This window comes from Anolis carolinensis, unplaced genomic scaffold (genome assembly GCF_035594765.1).
Source record: "Anolis carolinensis isolate JA03-04 unplaced genomic scaffold, rAnoCar3.1.pri scaffold_12, whole genome shotgun sequence".
NCBI lineage: Eukaryota > Metazoa > Chordata > Lepidosauria > Squamata > Dactyloidae > Anolis > Anolis carolinensis.
Window position 1 is genome coordinate 11,427,781 of NW_026943823.1, and position 14,579 is coordinate 11,442,359.

General features: G+C 42.2%; 1 protein-coding gene across 11 annotated transcripts in view; it reads right to left on the minus strand.

The window, feature by feature from the left end:
* Window positions 1–14,579, minus strand: part of tenm1 (teneurin transmembrane protein 1) — a 365,598-nt gene that overhangs the window by 102,197 nt on the left and 248,822 nt on the right. For all 11 annotated transcript variants that reach the window (XM_062963661.1, XM_062963659.1, XM_062963658.1 and 8 more), the window contains one exon: window positions 462–647. In XM_062963661.1, coding sequence (XP_062819731.1) covers window positions 462–647 — 186 coding nt within the window. The remainder of the gene's footprint in view (window positions 1–461; window positions 648–14,579) is intronic.

Consider the following 14,579-nt stretch of genomic DNA (forward strand, 5'->3'; position numbering starts at 1 on the left):
ATTAACTCAGTAAGACGTGCCATTGTCTTAAATGGGGCTTTGTCCAAGTAAAGGAGCTGAGATCAAGGTGTGCCAGGCAATGAGAAATAGACATTATTTTTCAACAACGGGAATGACATTTCCCATCTATTGACAGCTAATACTAGGATCTGTTGATACGTTTAGTTAGCTACTAACTAAGCTACTAATCTCCGGTAAGTTGTCTTTGTCTTCTCTACAAGGCTCAACACATAGGAGGAAAGGTTGAAGGAGATGGGCATGTTCAGCTTGGGGTTGACATTACTGCGCTCTTTAAATGTCTCAAAGGATGTCCCACAAAAGGAGCTACATCAGCCTATTTGTCTGAGGTGTCACTCCACCAGAAACATAAACTTGGCTGAAAACTTTTGGCAATTTCTCTGTCTAGAGCCCTTCCTTCCACTAAGAGAAACTGATTTGGTTTAGGACCTCTCAAAACTCACCAATGGTGCAGTGATCGCCTTCCCATCCAGGGCTGCATTCACACTTGCCGTCTTTGCACTGCCCATGTTCGGCGCAGTGGGAATTACACGTCCGCTCCTCACAAGTGGGGCCTATCCATCCTTCTTCACATTGGCACATTCCTCTGGCACAGACGCCGTGGCTGCCACAGTCCAAGGTGCAGAGCTCTATGACAAAAGAAACAACAATAATCTCAGGTAATCTTAGTACACACACACACATCAACTATAAACGCTCCTGGTGGTTCGGTTCTTTTGAAATGTAGATGGAGAACAGGTGAAAGGCAACAGAAGGGCTCAAGAAGGAACCACATGCTTTGCATGGAGAAAGTCTGGGTTTCAGTTTCTGACATCTGCAATTTCCGGCATCTGCAATTGAAAGGGTCTGATAAACAAGTGATGGTTTGAGTGTCTTGAAAGATACCACTAAACATAGTACGTAGGAAGTACAGGAACAGATGAATAAATAGTCAGCACACCCGTTACAGTAGAGTTCTTTAATGGTCCATCACGGTCTGCCATGGAATTCTTAACGAAGGTCATTTGCTGGGCTGTGGCGCAGGCTGGTGAGCAGCCTGCTGCAATAAATGACCATGAGGTCAGTTCGAGGCCAGCCCATGGTGGAGTGAGCACCCATCAATTAAAAAATAAAAAATAGCCCCTGCTCGTTGCTGACCTAGCAACCCGAAAGATAGTTGCATCTATCAAGTAGGAAATAAGGTACCACTTATAAAGTGGGGAGGCAAATTTAACTAATTTATGATGTTGGAATGAGGAAGTGCCGCCACAGTGGATGATGAAGCAGCTGCTCCCCCCTGTGGCCAGAATCGAACATCCCCTCAGAAGAAGGTTAAATTGCCTCTGCGTCTGTCTCTGTCTCGGTTCTATGTGTATATGGGCATTGAATGTTTGCCATATAAGTATATAATGTCATCTGCCCTGAGTCCCCTTTGGGGTGAGAAGGGCGGAATATAAATACTGTAAATAAATAAATAAATAAATATGCTTATGGGAGATGTTATAATATAATTGCATATTTTGAAGAATGAAACTATGTTTATTTCTAAGATACTGTTTACTGTTTGCATACTGTTTAGCCAGTATGGCACCACCTGGTATCCGTTGGGAAGTAGCAGTCAGTTATTAAAGGACTAAGGCATGGACATCTCTGGCCCATCCTCTGTTCGGATATTAGCCAGCATGTCAATGTCTTAAATCAAGAAATAGCTTTCTAAGATCTACAGAGATACTCGCAGGAACACCCCAGCAGGCAAGAGTCCAAAAGTGGCAGGTTAAAACCTGGAAACTCAATCAGTGGCTGATACCAGATGCGAAGCTCCCTCCTGGGCACGCAAAATATGGGGCAACTTGGAAGATGCAGAGCAGACTGTGCTCTAATACCAAGAGATGCAGAGTTAATCTTAAGAAATGGGGGTATAAAGTGGAGTCCACAACATGCGAGTGTGGAGAAGAGCAAACCATAGATCACTTGATACAATGCAGCCTGAGCCCTGCCACATGCACAGTGGAGGACCTTCTCACAGTGACACCAGAGGCACTCCAAATGGCCAGTTTCTGGACAAAGGAAATTTAGTATAATGCTAAGTTATATAATGCCCCAGTGGCACAGTGTGTTAAAGTGCTGAGCTGCTGAACTTGCAGACCAAAAGGTTGCAGGTTCAAATCCGGGGAGCAGAGTGAGCGCCCGCTGTTAGCTCCAGCTTCTGCCAACCTAGCAGTTCGAAAACATGCAAATGTGAGTAGATCAATAGGTACCGCTCTGGCGGGAAGGTAACGGTGCTCCATGCAGTCATGCTGGCTGTAAGACCTTGGAGGTGTCTATGGACAACGCCGGCTCTTTGGCTTAGAAATGGAGATGAGCACGAACCCCCAGAGTCGGACACGACTGGACATTAAGTCAGGGAAAACCTTTACCTTTTACTACAAGTTTTAAACTTTGTGATTTTTCTTTCTTTTCTTTTTTAAAAATAATTTTTATTATAGAGAAGATAGATTTCTTTTACATAAAAGTGGGGGAACAATCCAAGGAGATAGGAAAGTATGAAATATAAAAAATAATGAAAAAAAAGGAAAAAGAAAAAAAGAAGAAAAAAAGAAAGAAAAAAGGAAATATATATATAAAAATATATAAAAGGGGTGATAAGTCCTTCCAATCTTCTTTGTGGTATAAAAATTATTTCTTTCTTCTTCTATTTATTCCTTAATAATCTAATTTTTTATGTCCAAAAGCGGTAGTAATCTATTTGCATTGTCCATTTTAATTATTCGGTCCTCTCCTGTTTCTATATTGCCCATTTTACTTTGTTGATTTTTAACCACTTGATGAAGAGGGACCAGTCCATCTCTTTTATAATCCTCCCTTGTGATCGTGAGAGTATCCCTGTCAATTTGTCCATGTTCATGATATCTACTACTTTCCCTATCCATTCTTCTTTCTCTTTCTTTGTGATTTTTCTGTACATTATAACTGTATTCTCAATTCGCTTCTGACATGATAAATAAATAAAATAAAATTCTAAGATTTTTAGAAATGCTACCAATAATTCCTCCAGTTTTCTGCAAAGCTGAAAATAATCTGGATGATACAACTATTTTCCACATTAACCTCTCAAAACTTCAGATTGCAAGGGAAAGCCAAATTAATAGTGAACATCAATATACTTGTGTGACTTAACCAGGTCAGTCATATGTTGTCAATGTACCATTACAGCTTTCCACAGACAGTAATTTTATTTTTTAATTGGCTTGTTAACAAACATTCGGGTTTTCAATCCTCTCCCAGGTCCTATAATTATCATGTGATAATGAGATGTTGTGGCCTGAATATAGTAACAAGATACTTTGTGATTTACGATGGCTGGGGTGGGGGAATTGCCCACTTTTTGAAATGTCTGTGGCAATGCTGATGGAGAAAATGAACAGGAAAGATGACAATATCCACCCCAGTCTCCCCTCCCTTGAGAGCAAGCTACACCTCAAGAAGATGTCAGTAACTTTTCAATAAATGAACCAAGAGCAGATGTGGCTGAAGCTCGCAGGAGACGATAAAGACCCGAGACTTCTTTGGCTGGAGAAAACCTTAGGCCTGTATTGATTCGTGCCAATCTCAGTCGCAGCTTCTCTTGGCTCATTGATTCAGAGGTGGAAGGCAAGCCAACAAAATCACCAAATGAATGGTTCCTATTCATAATAACATGCTTGGGAATTAGGTGGAATAAAAACCTATTATTTGGAGCTAAACGGGCAGCCCTGAACCCTGCTTGGCTTCACCGGATAAATTCAGTCCTGCCATGGAAGCAATCAATATGGAGCATTGAGCTTAGTGACTATTGTCAATATTCCACATCAGTTACAGATGCGTAACTAAGTAATGTCCCCTGTCTTCCTATCTTAAGAGCCAGAAGTCTGATCAGCAATGGAGGTCTGTTCCGTTTCCAATTGGAATGAAAGAGGGAAACACAAATAAGACCCCGTTGCAAGTTCTTGCTCAGGAGCTTTCCTCCCTGATGAGAACCAGTTGCTATATTGTCCTTTCCTTTTGCAGATTTATCCATTGTTGATGGAGATTTTCCCATAGGAAAAGGAGAATAAATAGTACAGGGGCTCAATAGGGGCTCATCTCCACTGCAGAATGAATGAAGTTTTGACACCACTGTAACCAAATTCTTGTCAGATACCCTGGACATACAAGAAGCACTCCTTGACTAACAAGCAAAAAGTGGGCACTAGAAATAATATCATACGAAAGCTGACTGGCACAACCTGGGAATCACAACCAGACAGAGTGAAGACATCTGCCCTTGCGCTTTGCTACTCTGCCGGGCTGTGGTGCAGGCTGGTGAGCAGCCTGCTGCAATAAATCACTCTTACCATGAGGTCATGAGTTCGAGACCAGTCCGTGGTGGGGTGAGCACCCGTCAATTAAAAAAATAAAAAATAGCCCCTGCTCGTTGCTGACCTAGCAACCCAAAAGATAGTTGCATCTATCAAGTAGGAAATAAGGTACCACTTATAAAGTGGAGAGGCAAATTTAACTAATTTATGACATTGGAATGAGGAAGTGCCGTCACGGTGGATGATGAAGCAGCTGCTCTCCCCGTGGCCAGAATCGAACATCCCGTCAGGAGAAGGTTAAATTGCCTCTGCGTCTGTCTCTGTCTCGGTTCTATGTGTAAATGGGCATTGAATGTTTGCCCTATATGTATATAATGTGATCCGCTCTGAGTCCCCTTCGGGGTGAGAAGGGGGGAATATAAATACTGCAAATAAATAAATAAATAAATATGCATGCCCAGTGTGGAACACATCTTACCATGTTAAAACAGTGGATATGGTTCTTAATGAGACATGCTGCATTATCACAGGATGTCTATGCCCTACGCTGCTGGAGAAATTATACTGTTTAGCCGGTATTGCACCACCTGACTTCCATTGGGAAGTAACAGCCAGTAATGAAAGGACCAAGACATTAACATCTCCGGCCCATCTCCTGGTTGGATATCAGCTAGCATGCAAACACCTTAAATCAAGAAATAATTTGCTAAGATTGACAGAGATACTCGAAGGAAAAACTCAGCAAGCAAGAGTCCAAAAGTGGCAGGCTAAAACCTGGAACCTCAATCAGTGGCCAACATCGGATGAGACACTCCCCCCTGAGCACACAGAAGACTGGGTGACTTGGGAAGGTGATGAACAGACTGTGCTCTGGCACCACAAGATGCAAAGCCAACCTTAAGAAGCAGGGCTACAAAGTAGAGTCTACGACATGCGAGTGTGGAGAAGAGCAAACTACAGAACACTGACTACAATGCAGCCTGAGCTTTGCCACATGCACAATGGAGGACCTTCTCGCAGCGACACCAGAGGCACTCCAAGTGGCCAGCTTCTGGTCAAAGGAAATCTAGTATAATGGGCAGCTAAACCTGGCAATTCTAACTGGATGGCCCCCCAAGAGGTTCTTCCTCCAGGGGCAAACCAAGAATGGGCAACTTGGAAGTCCCTGAACAGACTCAGAAGCGGAGTGGGCAGATCAAAAGACAATCTGGCAAGGTGGCACTACCTGGAGGAATCCTCCACCTTGTGTGACTGTGGAGCTGAACAAACAACTCTGCATATGTATGCTTGCCCACAATGCCCTGCCTCATGTACGGAGGAGGAGTTGTTTAAAGCTACAGACAATGCGGTTGCTGTCGCCCGCTTTTGGTCCAAAACTATTTAGTTGCTTGTGATTTCTTTTTTTTCTTTTTTTCTTTTTTTTTTAAATTTTATTTTTATTTCCATTATTTGAAATGTACAATGCTTTTGACACGAAATAAATAAAACTTTGTTTGTGTTCTTAAATACATTGCAACTTGTATCCTCTGTTTACTTCCGACAGGATAAATAAATAAATAAATAGGGATACATGCTCTGTGGAGCATTTGGAGCTATCCAAGGTACTGCTGTGCAGCCTGTCATTTGAACTATGGTCCAGCCTGCAAACATTTTCTGGGAGAGCTTCATTCAGCCTTACATATGATACGGGATCATGGGAGTGATAGTTAGGTGAGGCACCAGCATTCTTTGGAAGAGCAGGCTAAAAACCTTGCAAAACTTTTTTTCTTTCTCTCAATCTTTGTCAGCAACAAACATGAAGCAATCGTATTTTAACACCTGCACGGGCAAATAGCTATTTCATATACATGCTACATTATTTTAAACGGTTGAAACAAAACCCTGTTATCAAAGTGTTTTTCTTTTGTTGATCTTTTTTTCTTTTGCGCAGACGGCACTTGTACAATGAAAATAAAATGGGGAAACAATATTAAAGGTGCTGACAGCTATGTAATTTCATGCCATGCATCATTTTTTTAAAGGAATCATAAATAATAATATTCCCTTCACCAGTGCTCTCTATTTATTTACATAGAAAATATATCAATGTAACAGGCTGTAATTAAATGATGGAAATGTGTTCCAGCACGAGAAACTGTCCCATCTTTCAGCTTAGGTATTTTGATATGAAGAAATGTGAAATGTATAGACATGTTTTGACATTTTATTGAAATAACATACATTTTATATGTGTGACTATGTCAACATAATACATTGCTTTTATAACTGAACTTCAAGAAGCCATGGCACTTCTAAGTTTTTTTGCTGGTTGTTGTTGTTGTTACTGCTGCTGCATATCTTTAAGTCATTTCTGACTTATAGAAACTCGAAAATGAAACTATCATGAGGTTTTCTTGGCAAGATTTGTTTAGAAGGAGCTTGCCTTTGCTTTTCTCTGTGGCTGAGAGAGTGCGACTTGCCTATGTTCACTCACTAGTTCTTCATGACTGATCAGGGATTTGAACCCTGGTCTCCAGGGTCATAATAAAATGCTCAAACCACTGCAAAATAATGACTTTCATGACTTCTCCAAACAAAAAAGAGGCTTTTGCATTTGGTATCTTCCACAAATGATACTCAGCTTTTATATTCCTCCCTCTTCCTGCTTTGCTGATGTAATATAATATTTCAGTTGCTAAAGGTTCGATGGTTTGGCTCCTTTTTCAGCTATATGGGGATACCGGTAATAATAATAATAATAATCTGAAAATACATCACACAGTCCTAGACACTTGGGAAGTGTTCGACTTGTGATTTTGTGATACGAAATCCAGCATATCTATTTTGTTTGCTGTGTCATACAATATAATAATAATAATAATAATAATAATAATAATAATAATAATAATAATAATAATTTATTATAACCCACCTCCATCTCCCCGAAGGGACTCGGGGCGGCTTACATGGGGATGAAGCCCAGAGAACAGAGTTCAACATACAATTAAAACACAGTACAAAAGACAAGATTAAAATGCATAACAGAACAAAATATTAAAATATCTTAAAATGCATCACACAATGTCACCACTCCAAGGCAAAAGTGGAGCTATTCAAATTGTATGGGAAGGACAACTTGTGCAACATGGGTAATGGACCAGAAGCAGGATAATGTGCTGGGAACCAAACAAGAGCAAATTAGGACTATGCAGTGGTAGTGCAGGCTGATTTATTCAAAAGGACATTGAAACATCCATGTTTTCAAGTCAGGTGTTTCCCTTCCTTGGGCTTTGAAAGAACCAAAGCGTGTTCTTGTTTATTGGTGTTGTGATTATGTGTCCAGAAATCACACTGAACTGAATGGTGACCCTATGAAAGAGTGACCTCTGAGGCACCTTGTTACCAAACCCAGGACCTGCAAACTTTGGGAATTTGAGCTTTCTTGGCTGAGTCTATCCATCCTTGGCCGAGTCTAACCCAAAAACAATTGCTAGATCTATTATTTTTAATACTTTAATAATTTTTGTTCTGCTTCAAATGGGCTCTTCCTGTGCAGGAGGGTGAAATCTTTAGTTTTCATTTTACTTTCATATTTTGCACAAGGAGAATCCTATTAATGGGAAACACACCTAAGAGGCCTCTGTGTTGACTTAGGTAATTAAAATAAAGAATCCAAACTGAATTTTTAATGCTCCTTAAATTAGTAGAGGAAGAAATTCATTGAGCTCTTTTGCTTCTTCTGATAAAAAAAATGAAAGAAACGTAACCAAGAAAACTTCAAAATCCATATTTATCTTACTGATATAAAATTAATCAGATTCTGGAACTGAGAAGGCTTGCGAAGTAATAACCGAACAGCACTAGTTACGCATATAATCCATGTTTGAACTTAAATTAACATTATAAAGCATTTTTCAATTTTTCTTGAATTATTATGAATGAATTATGAATCCCATAACTGCAGAGCCCATGCCTGTGGTTTCACTCGCCTGGACCCACGGACTAACTACAAATTTGCTAGGTTCTCCAGGCATACAACATTACCCAAAAGTCTCTGTAAAGCTGTGTTAGAAGACCTAGCAAATTCCTTCTCTAGAAAACCCTAGGTCCTCCGAAGGCTTTTGGTCACGTCCATAGTTTAATGTAACCCCATCGCATTTGGGAATGTATCCTGCACAGATATAGGGGTCTCATCGAATGATTTAAGCAGAGGAAGATCACTGTTTACCACCAAGAACAACTGCTATCATATACACATTCATTACTGATTTAATTTCAGCCGAGCAGGAGGAATCTGCTGGGGTAGATGGCTGAGGCCACCATCTTTATCCCTAGGAGAGTTTTAGTCCCCGGCACCTCATTCTTCTACAATGGGAGTGGAGGCATCATAGCAGAATGAAGATGGTGGCCGCTGCCTTATAATGTCAGTAGTAGATGCTACTGGGATATATTGTGTAAAGCTTCCACTCTTTTCAGCAACACCATTTGTGTGATGTATCTTCTTGGAGGGACCAAGGTAGAGTTGCCAGGTTAGATGTGAGACTGGTCCCTTGTTGCTTTGATAATCAGCAGACCCTCAGTCTTGAAAATTTACAATGAAGTTCAATCAAGTGAAACCAAAATATGTTGTCGAAGGCTTTCATGGCCAGAATCACTGGGTTGCTGTGAGTTTTCCGAGCTGCATGGCCATGTTTCAGAAGCATTCTTTGCTGATGTTTTGCCCAGCATCAAATAATATACTATGTCCAGGTTGATTCATTGAGTGCTCTGCTATGGCTGACTTCTCTGGTTGAGTTAGTGTGCAGTGCCTTTCATGTTCTTTGCTTCGTGTTTGGGCAATGCTGCATTTGGGGGTACCTATGGAAACTTGTCCACAGCTGCACGGTATACGGTAGACTCCTGCAGAGGTGAGAGGATCTCTCTTGTCTTTTGATGAATGAAGCATTTGTTGGATTTTCATAGTGGGTCTGTAGATAGTTTTTAGGTTGTGTTTCTTCACCAGCTTCCCTCTGTGGTCAGTGGTTCCCTTGATGTATGGTAAGGACAATTTTCATCTGGGTGGGTCTTTGTCTTTGCTCTCGTGGCTTGTTCTTGGTTTTGCAGCTGTGGTGGAGTCTCCATTGACCTATCTTTCTATCTGTCTGTCTATCCATCTATCTGTTTAGCTATCTATCCATCCATCCATCCATCCATCCATCCATCCATCCATCCATCCATCCAAGTGTTAGAAGATTATGCTAATTTTACACACACACACACACATATAATATATATACACACAAACAATAATTTATAAATATATAATATATTGTATATAATTATAATATTGATAATATTATAATGTTATACAATATTTTACTAATAATATAATATAATAATATCAATTATATATTATATATTAAATATAATATTACTAATAATATTACCATATAATGATACTAGCTGTGCCCAGCCACGCGTTGCTGTGGCAAAGTGGTGGTGGTATTGGTTAAAAATTGTTGTGTAATTTTTATTTGACGTTATTTGTATTTTTAAATTAATTTTATTGTAAGTTATCTTTTTATTTATTATATTTTATTATTTTCTTGTATTATTTTTAGTTATTTTCTGTTATTATAGTATTTTATTGTATTGATTTTTTAGTGTTTTTAATTATTTTTAGTGTTTTTTATTATTTTTTATTGGGTTGCTAGGAGACCAAGTTGGAGGAGCTTAGCCTTCTAATTGGCAGCAATTGGATAAAAGCAATTATTCCTCTCTCTCTAATTAGGACATTATTTTTCTTTTCTTTTTGTTGTATCAACCTAGAGGCGTGGATGATGGGTTGTGTTGTCAAATTTCGAGATTGAGGGGCCTGTAGTTTTGTTGTTTTGTGGGTCGCCATGATGTCATCACTCTTTTATATATATAGATAGTACAATATAGTAATTTAATGCTTATATTGTGCTATGCTAATAATATATTGTATGTACATTTGATTTGTAAGCTGCTCTGAGTCCCCTTCGGGGTGAGAAGAGCGGGTTATAAATGTAGTAAATAAATAAATAAATAAATAAGTGCAACAAGGAAAAAGGGAAGGAATGTTTCCTCAGTTTTTCAATGGGTTTTGATAAGGCTATAAAAAGAATGTAACGATGATCCATGCAGTCATGCCGGCCACATGACTTTGGACAATGCCGGCTCTTTGGCTTAGAAATGGAGATGAGCACCAACCCCCAGAGTCAGACATGACTAGACGTAACGTCAGGGGAAAATCTTTATCTTTACGAAGAATAGCTCCAAGCCCACCTATGGTTTACACAGGTATGCTTCAGCAATACAACTTTTTCCAAGTGACAGCTAAGATGCAACCTTAGACATGGCCTTTCTTGGTTTTAGTTTGCTCCTGTTGAAGAGTTTGTTTAATGTTTTCTTTGATGGAGTAGCTCTCAAAACTTCCATCACCAATTTTGGGGAGGAAGTGGAGCGGAGTCTGAGCCAGTAATCACAGGGTTGCCGAGTTCTCCCCCTGTCAGAACCCAGGCTGCAGAACACCAATAACCATGCGCAGAGACCAGAATCTATCTAATATCTTTATTAGGGAAATATATAAAGTCAATAAAAATAAGTGTAGAATATAGTTCAGAAGTAGACCTTTCAGGAAAGGTCAAATATAGTCCAGGAAAACAATGTCCAATATGTGATATTAAAGTCCAAAGTTATAATCCACTTCACCGAAACACACACTATTTGGCAAGCAATAGTGTGGGGAACTGTCCATAGTCTTTGAGGCTTAAAGTAAATCCAAAGGAAACTGGAAAACAAGGCTTGAGACTGGAAGGCAAGGTCCGTGGTTTAAAACGCAAGGGAAGGCAATACTTGAAACTTGGCAAGATCAAACTGGAAACAAGGCAAACATGAATCTAGAACTGAGTCCATAGAAGTCCACGGTACAAGGCTGGGCAGGAAACTTGATCTGGGAACTGGGAACTGGAGTACGAAGTCTACACACGATCTCACTCCTCAAGTCGACGAATTGACTCCGCAAGGATTCCTTTGCGGGCAAACACCTATATAGGATCTTGTTTTCCCGCCAAGGAACACTTTCTCTGGGGAACAAGAAACGAAACCTATACTGTGTCCAGATGCATGACTCCTTAAACTTTCCCAAGGGAAACAGACTTAATCATCTAATTGTCTGGCAGCTATCCTGGCGCTCCGGCGAGTCGCCTCCCGAGCGCTTCTATCTTGATTATAATAAAGCCGGCGAGAAAATGGGGGAGATTTCTGCTCAAGGCTTGTTTGGCTGACTTCTTGTGGGCAAACATCTTGCAGCTGCAAGGGCTCCAAATCTGGCAGAAATGGTGGGAAACCCAAGTTTTCCTCTTCATCTGTCACAACAGTACTAGGAACAGGACTACATGGCCCATGAGTCATCACACTATCCCCCTCCTCAAGGCCCCTCTCCAAAAAGAGCCCTCTTCCCGAGGTGCGGGGCCACGGCTTGGCAGGGTAGGCCTGATGGAAGCGGCGGACTAAATCGGGGGCATGGACTGTGGAAGCGTCTTCCCAAGAGCGTTCTTCGGGGCCAAAACCCACCCAGTCAATGAGATATTGAAGGCGGCGGTGATGAAAGCGAGAATCCAAAATGTCCTGAACCTCGAATTCCTCCTCCCCGTCCACCAAAACAGGGGTGGGGGCCGGCCGGTCTGCATCAGGGCGCACACCATCCGCCGGAAGGAGCAGGGAGCGATGAAACACTGGATGAATGCGCATAGAGCGCGGGAGTTGGAGTTTGAAAGTCACGGGGTTAAGTTGCGCCACCACTGGATAGGGACCAATGAAACGGGCATCTAGCTTCCGGCAAGGACGGTGGGAGGGCAAAAAACGAGTGGACAATAGAACCCGGTCTCCTACCTTGATCTCGGGGCCCGCCTGGCGATGGCTGTCAGCGTGGCATTTATAGTCCTCCTTGGCTTGATCCAGTTGTTGATGCAAGAGTTGTTGCACCGCTGTAAGTTCTTGTAGCCAGTCCTCTGCTGCAAGGACTTCTGAAGTTTCAATGACAGAAGGGAAGAAACGCGGGTGGAAGCCGTAGTTTGCAAAGAACGGGGTTTCTTTAGTTGAAGCCTGGACCCCATTGTTGTAAGCAAACTCCGATAGCGGTAACAGGGAAGCCCAATTGTCCTGCTGGTAGTTTACATAACAGCGAAGGTATTGTTCCAAAGTGGCATTGGTGCGCTCAGTTTGCCCATCCGTTTGGGGATGGTGAGCTGAAGATAAACGAGAGTCTATGCCCAATAGTTTTTGTAGTGCTTTCCAAAAACGAGAGGTGAATTGAGATCCACGGTCCGTGACTAAACTCTTGGGCAATCCATGTAGTCTGAAAATATGCTGAAGATCTGCAGTCTCTTTGGCCGTGGGGAGGCCATTGCAGGGAATGAAATGAGCCAACTTGGTAAAAAGGTCCACCACCACTAGGATCGTGGTGAATCCAAGGGAAGGTGGTAGATCAGTGATAAAATCCGCAGAAATTATCTCCCATGGACGACATGGAGTAGGAAGGGGATGCAGTAGCCCTGTGGGCTTTTCCCTTCTTGTCTTGGAGCGCTGGCATACCGGGCAAGTATTGACATATTTTTCTACATCCTTGCGAATCTTGGGCCACCAGAAATCTCGTAGAATTAGGTGCATGGTTTTAAAGAGCCCAAAATGCCCTGCGGGCTTGCTGTCATGACACAGACGAAGTGCCTTTTCTCTGCCGGGGCCTGGAGGGATGTAAACATGATTCCGGTAGCACATTAGTCCATCCTTAAGTGAGAAAGGAAAACGTAACCCTTGGCGAATCTGGTCTTGAGCCCAGGCATCTGCCTGCTGGCTGGCTCTAATTTCTTGAGCGCAAAAGGGTTCTGGGTTGGAAGGAGTTGGTTCGATTGGAGTGGATTTGGTGTTTCCCACTGTGAGTGTGGCAAAGTTTTCGGGTTGCAGCAATCGGGATTCTGAGGTCTCTTTGCGTCCTGCAGCATACTCTGGTTTCCGTGATAGAGCATCTGCTTGCTTGGTCTGTGCTGGGGTCACATAATGGATCTGGAAGTCAAAACGTTCAAAGAACAAAGCCCAGCACTGCTGCCTTTGATTTAGCTTTCGTGCGGTTCTTAGGTGCTCTAAATTTCGATGATCAGTATGAACCTCAATGGGAAATTTGGCCCCTTCCAACCAATGTCTCCAATTTTCAAAGGCTGCCTTTATGGCCAAGAGTTCTTTCTCCCAAATAGTGTAATTTCTCTCTGGGGCTGTTAGTTGACGGGAGTAATAGGCACAAGGATGAAGATGTTCTCCCACTGGTTGCATGAGTACAGCCCCAATTGCCACATCAGAGGCGTCAGCCTGCACAACAAAAGGGGTTTTAGGATCAGGGTGCTGTAGAATTGGCTGGGTCGTGAATAATTTCTTTAATTGTTGGAACCCTTTCTCTGCTTGCTCCGTCCAGCGGAAAGGCTGTTTTCCACGGATGCAGCTGGTGATTGGGTCAGACCAGCGGGCAAAGTCTGGGATGAATTTGCGGTAGTAGTTCGTGAACCCCAAGAAACGTTGCACTTCCTTCTTGTTGGTTGGCGCCCACCATTCCAATACTGCTGAAACCTTTGCCGGGTCCATGGAGAGCCCTTGTGGCGAGACGCGGTACCCCAGGAAGTCTACTTCTTGCAGATCAAAGGCGCATTTTTCTAACTTGGCATATAGTCCATGATCCCGCAATCGTTGTAGCACCATTCTGACGTGGTTCTCGTGCTCTGATTGTGATCTAGAAAACACCAAAAAATCGTCCAGGTATATGATCAAGAACCGATCTAGATAATCCTGAAAGATATCGTTGACAAAATGCTGGAACGTTGCGGGAGCTCCGGATAATCCGTAATTCATGACCAGGGACTCGAATAATCCGAATTTGGTCTGGAAGGCGGTTTTCCATTCGTCCCCCTCCCTGATGCGAACTAGATTGTAAGCCCCCCGGAGATCCAGCTTGGTGTAAACCTTGGTCCCTCGAAGTCGGTCTAATAGGTCCGAGATCAAAGGCAGGGGATAGCGGTTCCGCTTCGTGATATTATTCAATGCTCTATAGTCCACAACCAAGCGTAGGTCCCCTGACTTTTTTTTCACAAACATCACCGGGGAAGCAGCTGGGGATTGAGAGGGTCTGATGAATCCCTTGTGAAGATTTGACTCTATGAACTCCCTGAGAGCTTCTTGCTCTGGTTCAGTCAGGGAGTAGAGGTGTCCTCGCGGGAT